Source organism: Gavialis gangeticus, unplaced genomic scaffold (genome assembly GCF_001723915.1).
Source record: "Gavialis gangeticus isolate Ggan-Ray unplaced genomic scaffold, GavGan_comp1, whole genome shotgun sequence".
NCBI lineage: Eukaryota > Metazoa > Chordata > Crocodylia > Gavialidae > Gavialis > Gavialis gangeticus.
Genome location: NW_017729022.1, coordinates 159373657 through 159383961, shown reverse-complemented (window position 1 = coordinate 159383961; position 10305 = coordinate 159373657). Strand labels below are relative to the sequence as shown.

General features: G+C 46.1%; 1 protein-coding gene across 1 annotated transcript in view; it reads right to left on the bottom strand.

The window, feature by feature from the left end:
- The window catches only part of MRPS10 (mitochondrial ribosomal protein S10), a 10564-nt gene extending 1661 nt beyond the window's left edge, over positions 1–8903 (bottom strand). The window contains exons 1-5 of the mRNA XM_019516400.1: positions 8795–8903; positions 3137–3198; positions 2953–3034; positions 964–1103; positions 197–305 (exon numbers count right to left, since the gene is read on the bottom strand). Of these exons, the coding sequence (XP_019371945.1) occupies positions 197–305; positions 964–1103; positions 2953–3034; positions 3137–3198; positions 8795–8848 (447 nt within the window). The 5' untranslated portion in view covers positions 8849–8903. The remainder of the gene's footprint in view (positions 1–196; positions 306–963; positions 1104–2952; positions 3035–3136; positions 3199–8794) is intronic.
- Positions 8904–10305: the final 1402 nt, after the last annotated feature.

Genomic DNA, 10305 nt, shown 5'->3' with positions numbered 1-10305 from the left:
CCCCCCCCCCCCCCACCGCTGATTGGTGGAGGGCCTTGCCATTCACCCATGATCAGCGGGGAGGCAAAAGACAGTTTTAAATATGGAACCATTTTTGCCTTCCACCACCGATTGGCTGAGGGGCCCCTATGGCCCCACTGCTTGTTGCCAACCAGCCGGGAGACAAATACTATCAGTCCTCACCCCACATACTCACTTCTATACATCTGTAATGTGTCCTCATTTCATACTGAACTCTATGCTTCTTGTAAATGTGTACTGATTTTAGAAGAGTCATTCGTTCTATCTTCCTAGGAGGTTCGTACCTAACAAGCACAAGTTTGTATTACATTTATATCCATACCTATATTGTAAATTACAAATAGTATCCAGAATACGTGCCTCTAGAACAAAGCACCAGCACCCCTACATAATACATGTAAATGAGGCAGTGTGAAATACTGGTACATTTCAGTATCAAACCCACTGATGGGAGATATATTTGGCTTAAAAACAAAGATCCTACTGAAAACACTCAAGAAAGGAAAACAGGAGCATTTAATTAATGTATGTGACAACCATAACTAGGGAACACATGTTCCTTCAGTAATTCTGTTCTTACAGCATAACTGAAACAATACGTCTCAGAAAAGGAATGAAAACCCAGATAAAAATCTATTTTCTGTCAGACCTGTTTCTTTATCTAAAATAATGCTGAATGCATGGTAGCTGCTGTTGCTTTTAGTTTCCCATTTGTACACTAATGCTTTCTAAAATATCTATTCTACAAGCACGGAATAAAACTGTTTCTTGAAAACCTATGTAGAATTTTGTAACAAACCCTAATAAAAAAAAACTCCAAAAATATAATCTTAATAGTTACAAATCCAATATGAACAAAATGTGTAAAGCTACATTTCATATTTACTGTGCGTTCCCATACAAGGCATATATAGTACAAGGACACAGAAATCACTTACTTACACTTTTTCAATAGAGAGTCCAAGTTCTTCAGCAGCAAGCACTGCAAAGTATTCATAACTGTCCAACACAGCTCTGTCATGGCCTTTAACTAAAACTGACAATCTCCTGTATAATGTGTCTGGTTCATCTGAAATGGATACCTGTAATTTGCAAGTAGAGTAAAGCTAGTAAATTGCAGCTATATACCATCCTTTGCTAATAAATGCACTACACTTTTATAAAACTTGTACACCCTATGCCAAACAGGAGAAAACACTGCAAGCAGCTCAGCTTCATTTCATCTTAATCCTGTTAAATTGTTTAACCATTGTTGCCAGTTCTATTGAGAATGACAGGGATGTACATAGCTCAATAAGTTTTGAGCATTTAAAGCTATGAAGTTTGTTAATGCGAAAGGTGAAGGTAACTTTTTTTAGGGCTATTAAGAAAATAAACATGATGAAGGACAGTAGTGGTTGAGTGAGTGCCACTTTCACCCTTAAGCAGCTTCTAAGAGCTGGCGATTCCTCCCCAAGACCAGTCAACTGAGAATTCAGCCACCTGGAGAACACTGGCTTTTCTTTGGATGCAGCATGGTAGCGTACTCATCTTTTACAGTGTGGCCTTGTTGCAAAGAAGGCTAATGGCATACTCGGCTGCCCTGGTAGGAGTGTTGCCAGCAAATCAACAGAAGTGATTATTCCCTTCTATTTGGCATTGGTGAGGCCACATCTGGAGTAGCATGTCCAGTTTTGAGCCCCCCCCCCATTACAGGAAGGATGTGGACAAATTGGAGAGTCCAGCACAGCGCAATGAAAATGGTTAGGGGCTGGAGCACATGACTTCTGTGGAGAGGCTGATGGAACTCAGCTTATTTAGTCTAGAGAAGAGAAAAGGACAGAGGGGATTTAATAGCAGCCTTCAACTACCTGAAAGGGTTGTGAACAAACTTTTAAAATGGGTTCTCCTTTAACAGTGAAAAATATGGGAAACCGTAGCTTTTCCCTTGCAAGCTGGCAGAGTTCCAGCCTGCAAAAGCTGCTTGGGCACCCCAGCTCCACCCCCACACACTGGGGGGCTGGGGCCTGTGGGCAGTGACTTGGGAATGAGGAGCACTGGGTCTAGACTGGTCAGTGTTTACAATTGGGTTCAAGTACAAAAAAGGTTGAGAACCACTGTTTTAAAGCATGCATGCATCCTACAATAGGAGACATTTGACAATAATACAACATCTTCTAGTCAAGGGTAAAACACTGCTCTAGGTCCCCACTGAGTAAATCTCTCAAATCACAAATACCATTTCCTGTATATCTGGCAGCATTAAAATAAAAACAAAACCTTACCTATGCTGAAATAAAGATTAAAAGCAGAGATTGTCTGTATATTGCTTGTTACTGAGAATATAAACACTAAAGGCATGTCTACATATGCATTAACCTGCTTTAGTTAATGCACATTAAATCTAGTAGCTAAGGGCATTTTCACGTGTGCTCCCAACACAGCACTAAGAACTTTTAATTAGTGAGCTGTGCTAATTAAAAGTGCCCATGTGTCCCGTGCATCTGCAGCGCAGCACACCTCTGTGCTGACAAAAATAGTAGCAGTAAGCTTTGAACTAAAGCACTTTGAACGTGTTTTAGTTCAAAATACACTGCTGTCATTTTCTCAGTGCAGAGGCATGCTGCGCCACTAATGCACGTGATGTGTAAGGCTGCCAGAACGTGTCAATTTATGTGTTCCAGATCCAGTCTGCTCCGAGGAGCAAGCTTCCTGCATGTGTGTAAGTGCCCTCCATTGTGAGGTACTAGGAAAATGCACATTAGCCTGTCTTAATGCTCATTAACTAAAGAACATGGTTTTTAAAGTGACTGCTTATTGTGTATTAGCCTTTTCTAATGCACATTTACTACATAGCATGATTTTTAGTGATGCTTTAAATACACATTAAAATAGGCTAATCTGCATTAAAGCACATGTGTAGATGTCCTCTAAGTGTCTATCAACACTTACCAAAGGCATGTTGGCTTTACTCGGAACAACAGTGTGCAAATCAGTGCCTAGTGAGAACTGGATCCACATCAAGTTCTTGTTCCTAGATGAGGGAAGAAACATATTCACAACTACAAGATAAGGTATTTTGTGTTGGTAGACAGAAGGTCCTTTTGGACTTCTTTTTGTTATATACTGTACTTACTGAAGAAGATACTGTTTCGGTGCAACTCTAACTGCATAACTGCTAAGAAGAGTCCCTGACCCCTGTGAAAATAAAAAGTAATCAAATGTTTGTTTTTTCCCCACCCCCTGCCCTCCAAATTAGAAGGCAGCAAAGAATTTGTTAGAAGACGGTGATTTTTATACATATTAATCTAGAATTGTGTTTCTTGGCGTCTGTTAGGCAGGGCAAGTTTGATGCACTAGAAAACAAAGGAAGTCTACAAAGAATTATTCAGAATTATCCAATACCAACAGAAGAATTATAATATGATATTGCATAGAAGAATATATATATAGTTATAGACATGAACAGAGCATACAAACAGTGACCACAGCAGTTTTCCTACCTAGAAAATTAATGACAAATGTGCTATTCCCTGCATCTCTAAAACTGGAACATTCTAACAATGTATTGCTCTGTGCAGGGTTTACATCTAACAAAAGAGAGTAGTAAAGAAATGCTGAGTTAAGAAAACCCCAAGCAGGAACATGGCATGAAAAACATAACATGTGAAAGGTGAAAATCTTCCTTAGAGGGCCTATACGAAACCCTGGCCCTGTAGAGGTGCAGAGCAATGCCACACAGAGGAGATTATTTTTCATGCCAATTCAAAAGCTGACTCAGTAGATGGGGATTTCTATACGAGGAAATTATAGAAAGCTAGAAGTTATATCAGTATACAGGCATGACCACAACCATTTTGTTTTCCATACAAAAATCCATTGATGTGGACATCACAGTAAAGCGAGGGCCACACACATCATAAAAATGAACGAGTCATTTCGTTTATCTTTTCTAGAAGACTGAGGACAACTCCTGTTTTTTCAACAAGGATACCAAATCATAATTATAACATGGAGGAAGATCAATAATCAAAATAAAAACAAGTTACCAATTTCATCAGCACAATAACTATTCCAGCATATGACATCACATTCAATATTGGAATACAGGTTGCAAAGATATGTTATTTCACAGTGCAATCGATTTCCTTTGCTTTACTTTCACAGTACAGAGCAGAGCTGGTAGTCTGCCAAAAAGACTGGCAAAAACTTTATATTGCAAGGTCAGTTTTAGTTGCTTTCAGGTTTACCAACTGTGCTCCTTCAGAGTTGCTTTGCCTCGGACTGAATTTTTCAGGAGAGGGGGGAAGCATTTCAGGGAAAATGTTTCAGCTATTTCTTAGAATACAGTTGGGGGATGAAGAGAGGAACTTTTTAAAAAAAAAAAAAAAAAAAACATAGGGGAGGCAGGGCATAATTATAGCCATTGACTGGGAAGCTCTACTGTTGCCCATACCTGGAACTAGCAACCAAAGCTAAAATCAAACTGGAGCTGTACAATAAACATGCAAAGCACTATAAAAGTGTTAAGTACAATACTCTAAAAAAATCTGGTCGTAAGTATCTTAGAATTAGTGGATGCTTTTGAGAATCTTTGCCTTAATTTTAGTGTACCTCAGTACCACATCTATATAATATGAAATAAATATCAGTTTTTTTACCTTACAAGGGTGTTGTGGACTTCATGGATTTTGTGACACGTTACTGAACATATTACTGGTATAAGCACCATAAAGAAGTCCATAAGGAAGCAAATATTATTCAATGTGAGCCTTGTATATAAAGGTAAAGATATAAAATATGGAAACAATGAGTATAAGAAAAGTTATTCAATATCTGACCATTAACTAAAGCACCATCAACTAAATCAGTGGTGACCAACCTTTTTGGCAGGCATGCCATGAATTAGCCCTGCCTTCTTCTCCCCGAGTGCCACTTCACTCCTCTGCTCTGTTTTGTGCTCCCTGCCCTACCTGTGCTGTCTGTCCCTTCCTCAATCTGCCACGTTACACACCATGCCTGCCTATGCCACTCGTGGCACCCATGCCACAGGCTGGCTACCCCTGAACTAAGTGACAGAGAGATTCTGTGGGAAAATGTGACCATATAATTAAATGCTGTACCAATGCATAAACATGAGGGACTAAAAGCAACTTTCTGGGGGTCTGTAACAGGGAATCCTTACTCAGCTACAGAAAAGTGGAATGGGCCCTTTAAGGGAAGAGATTTTGTGATCCAAAGGCCAGAGCCAGCAAGGCTGGGGTTAATAAACAGCCCTGGAGTGTATGGGGGTAGGGCTTGAGTGGCATATAAACCTGGGCCTGAGCCAAGCCCAGTAATCTAGTCCTGCAAGCCACTGGATGAAAAAACAAGGACTACAGGGGGATGCTGGGCTGGCTACAGAGCTGCGCTAAGGAATCTCAGTGAAATCCTGGTGCCTTATGAAAGAGCACAGTTCCTAGTAGGGGGAGGTCTTGCTGCATAAGTTATTACTGTCATTTGTTATACCTAGAGCAGGTTATTTTTGTTACAGCCAGTACGCTTTTATTCCCTTTGTTAGTTTACTACTGGTGGACTGGATGGGACTAAAAAGGGGAGATGTGGAGGTCCCAGAATGCCAGGAAGGTATGTGAAGCTGTGGCTTGCCAGATCAGGGTACAAGAGCTGACGCTGGAGAGCCCCAAGCCCAGAGGAGGAGGAAGGGAAGTGGGAGAGGGATGCAGCAACAGTAACCCAGGCGGGGTCTGCCCCAGCTGCTTCTCAGCCACCAAGTGAGGGCCACAACCACCTGCCTACTGCCCCTATGCAAGTCCCTGGCCTGCTACAGTCCCTGCTACCCATCTTGCTGCTCCCAAGCTCCCTGCCCAGAGGATGGTGGCAGGCACATCTGAGTGCTCTGGGCTGGTAGTGCATGAACTATGATGAGCTAGCACAGCACATTCCAACAGAGCGGCTCTGGGATCTGCAGCAGGAACAGGTGGCAGCATCCCTGGGCTGCAGTCAGGGGCCAGCTGCAGCAACAGTGGGCCTGCAGCTGTTCTGCTACCCTGCTCTGCTAGGACATGCTGTGCTGTGCCTGCTGCCACTATCTGGAACCACTTGGTTGGTGAGCACCTGGGAGCAGCAGGGTGGCGACTGTGGTGGGCTAGGAACTCGCATGGGGGCAGCAGCCAGTGGCTAAAAGGCAACTGAGACAGATCCCACCTGACCTGATGAGTAGCACCTACTGTGTCCCCATCTGGCTCCCCCCTCCCTTTCTCTCCCTGCCCTGCCTACTGCCAGGCTTCCCTTTGCTGGGGGATGGCAGAATGCAGAACACTGGGGCACAGGCAGAGCTGAGGGGGGCTGTGGCTTGCAAGTGAGGGGCAACAGCAGGGGCAGGGCACATGTCAGGGCTACTCAGCACCACAAAGTAGCAGGGGAGAGTCACAGTTGGTCCTGGTGCAGGTGGGGAGCTGCTGCTGCCAGGATGGAGTGAATGGCAGGGGTAGGCAGGCCTACAGATCATGAGTGAGGGGCATGGGTACATTAGGGCTGGTCAGCACCACAAAGCAGCAGGAGGGACAGTCACAGCTAGATCTGCAACCTGGTGAGTGAAGGGGGCAGAGGAAGCTCTGATTTCATGCCCCCCCCAATAATTAGACAAAAAAAAAAAATATCAAATGCCAAAATATATAGATTCTTAGAATTTATTTTATTATAATGATTGAGGCACTGGTAGGCTTCCAAATTGCTTTAAGTTTTAAGTATATCCAAGAACACCGTGTTCAACTAATTACCTACATATATTGTAGGTGTCTTATTTTAAATCATGGAAAAAAGCAGATTTGGGGGGTTTTAATCAGAGAACTTGGGATTTTTTAAAGCAGAGAAAACCAGCTAAAAGAAATCCCTGCTGATGACTGAGATCTTGTTTGGGGAGCCCTAGGGCAGCCTCCCTTTTCTAAAGATAGGGTGTGGGAGGCTAGCTGAAGGGAAGATTGCCCAAAGAAAGCTGAGAGGGTGCCCCAGAGGCCTCACCGCCACTCCTGGGGCATGGACCTGTTACAGAATTCCTTGCTTCAAAGGGGATAATTTTGCGATTATAAGAGAATTATATAGTTAACACATGATATATACCATGGGAATGTTATAAGCATAATATCTGCCACCTTTCATGATTTAAGGCAATAGTTATCGGAGTTGGATGTAGTACGAGATAAAATGAATAAGAGTGGTTTACTGGAAGCAATGGAGAAACTTTGCCATTCAAAACTACCACAGCAGCGAGCATCTCAAACTTGTATTTATCATCTGATTTTACTCATTGTCTATTCAAGTAATAAAACTTCACATTAACCTTGCTGCATACGTACACCACATTCTTTGGATTTATGCTTTTAAAAATCTTAAGTTTTGGATACAAACATTTGCAACCAATTCACTGTTTCTTCAAGTTCTTTCAGGGTTTTTTTTGTTTGCTTTTTTAAACTCTTATTGCAAGAAGTCAGGGCATCTAATAGTACCAAACTGCAAATTCTAGTATTATTTATTTCCATAAAGCTTTATGTCTACAATATTACGTTTTCAGATAGCATGCCACTAATTTACAGAGGGAGTAGGGCATCAAGTGCCTCCATAAAATAAAAGTTAAGCTTCATTTGAAATAGCTACACACTCAAATTCTATTTGAATATCACAATGCAAAAGGCAAGGATTTTTTTTGGGGGGGGGGGGGTAGTCTCTTATTGTACCAACTACATGGCTGGAATTAAGTTAGACTAACTCTTGAACTTCTTCAGCTTTGTAATTGCTCCATTCATTCTTTAATTTAAAGCAGGGGTGCTCAACCTCTGGCTTGTGGGCCAAATGCAGCTCACAGTCATAACATCTAGCCTACAGGCCCCCCACAGGTCAGGAAGTTTGAGGGTAGGGGAGCAATGACAGCTGGCAATGGCACTCTCCCTTGGATGCAAAACTCCCATGTCTGCTCCCCCTGCACAGCCAGATTGGGGCTAGGTCAGGCATCCTTCCCCCTTCCACTAAGTCAGGACCAGGCTGCCCCATGCTGTGGAACTGTGGCTAGGTCATGTCCCCTTCCCCCATGGGATCCATGTCAGGTCAGGGCTGGGCTGGGCTGCCCTTTGCCCCCTTCTATGCAGGAATATAAAGCCCTGTGATGCCCTGGCTGTGCAGGGAGAGCAGGCATGAGAATTTGGCAGCTATTACTAACTGCCATTTTTCCTCACCCTCAAGTTCCCTGACCTGTGGGGAGCCCATGTGTCAGATGCTAAGGCTTTGTGAGCTGCGGAGGTTGGGCACCCTGGCTTTAAATTAAAGAATGAAAGGAGCAATTACAAAATTGAAGTTGTAGTACATGCTGACTACCCCTTTCATTATGAAGAACACCTTGCAGTCAACAGGTTGTCTACCTTGATTTCAGCCATGTCATTGGTTCAACATAAGGGCTGGATGAGGGCCTGCAGAAAAACTAGCCATTGCCCACCCCGCTCACAGGCCAAAAAACAACAGGCAACCACGACGGAAAGAGGTCCTGCAACTTGCGCCTTTCAAATGGCGCCCATCCCTTGCCAAAAAGCTTCCATCCTCGCAGGTTTTTAAGCCCCCCCGAGCTGCCACCTGCCCTGCGGCTCCGCCCGGCGCGCCGCTCCCACGCAACGTCACCGGGTTCGGCTCGGGAAGCGCATGCGTTGGCGCAGGAGCCCGGGTCCCCCAACTGCCAGGCGACGGGACATGCCGCTGCCACCCCCCGCGCAGGCGCTCGGGACCGGGATCCCTCTCCCCGCTGCGTTACCTGCCGGAGCCGCCCCCACAGGAAGCGCGCTCCTCCCCACGCCGCCGCCGCCATCTTGCCCCGCACCAGTTCCTCCCAGTTACTCCGTCACGCTCCTTCCGGCCACTTCCGACAGGCACCGCACCAAGAAGCCTAAAGCGACCCAGCCGCGGCCTATGCCCACACAGGCGTTGAAGTTGGTGAGGGGGTCCAGCTCCACTAACCGCTGCCGCGACGGGGCGGGGCTCCACACAAGCCCTGCCCTCTCACCTGCACGCGCTTTCCTCGGCCCGCAGCTTAGTTCTCTGGCGGGAGGCGGGGCTAAGAGACGGGAGGAGCCAATGAGCAGCCGCTGACCCAGAGCCGCAGGGGGGAGGGGAGGGGAGGGGCAGCTTGTGGAGCGCAGGCTGGAAGGTTACGTCACCTTCCTGGCTTCTTCCTTGGTGCCCCACGGCCCTGCTTAGCTACATTCTGACTCGCTGCTCCTGGCCCATGAGCCAGGGAGCGGCGTGTGCATGTCCCACTTGCAAGGTGTCATGGTTACAGTCTCCCCAAATCCTGTCCCCCTGTAAAAGCCCGGCCCTCCGTTGTTCCTGCGTCTTGGAACCAAAGCGCGAAACCCAAGGCAGCCAGGAGGGCTGGGCTGGGGCTTGAGGGGAGCCGGTGAGCAAAACCGGCACTAAGCGAAAGAAGGGGAAATAATCCTTGGAGGCGTAACACAGCCTGGGCTGGAGTGATCTAGTTGGAGAGGGCCCTGCTTTGAGCAGGGGGTTGGACTCAGGGTTTCTCCATAGGGTTGCCAACCCTCCCTGATTGGCTGGGAGTCTACTGGAATCAACATAGGTCTCCCAGTGACTATGGAAAGCGTTCTGGGAGATTTTAATAGGATATTTTAAGAAAATGAAATTAATGACGTTATATAACATTGTGGAGTGGGGAGGGGAAATCTCCCAGAATAGCTTCAGTTAGAGCTGGCAACCCATGAGTCACAATCCAAAAGTGGGTTGCAATATTATAGGAAAGGGCAGCGGACAAACTTAAAGATGGTGCCCTTTCCTTTGCAGGCTGGCAGAAGTCTGGCCTGCGAGGGGCTGCTGGGGCACCACCTTGATTCCAACACACATGCACACAGCCTGCCCCACAACCCATTGGCGACATGTAGGAGGCGCATGTGTACCCCCTGAGTTTGGCAGTGCACCCCCTGATACAAGCTGCAATGATGCTGCTGGAGGTGCGTGTGGGCAGTTGCCACCCACCCCACCACTACCACCATATGCAGGCGGTTGCCAATTGCCGCTGGCCAACAGCAGTGCTGTCGGCGGCATCTGTGGGTGGTCACTGATTGTTGGTCAGCGCTCGCCAACCCCACCCTGCTACTGACATCACTGTGGCTGCCTGTGGAAGCTCCCTGCTTCCTGCCACCACTGCTGCCACTGGCTGAAGGTGGTTGTCGTGCCCCCCCAGCCTCTGGGGGCCCGTGTTATTCATGCCACACCCACCCCCAGCCTCACACACCAGGAGGCTGGGGCAGC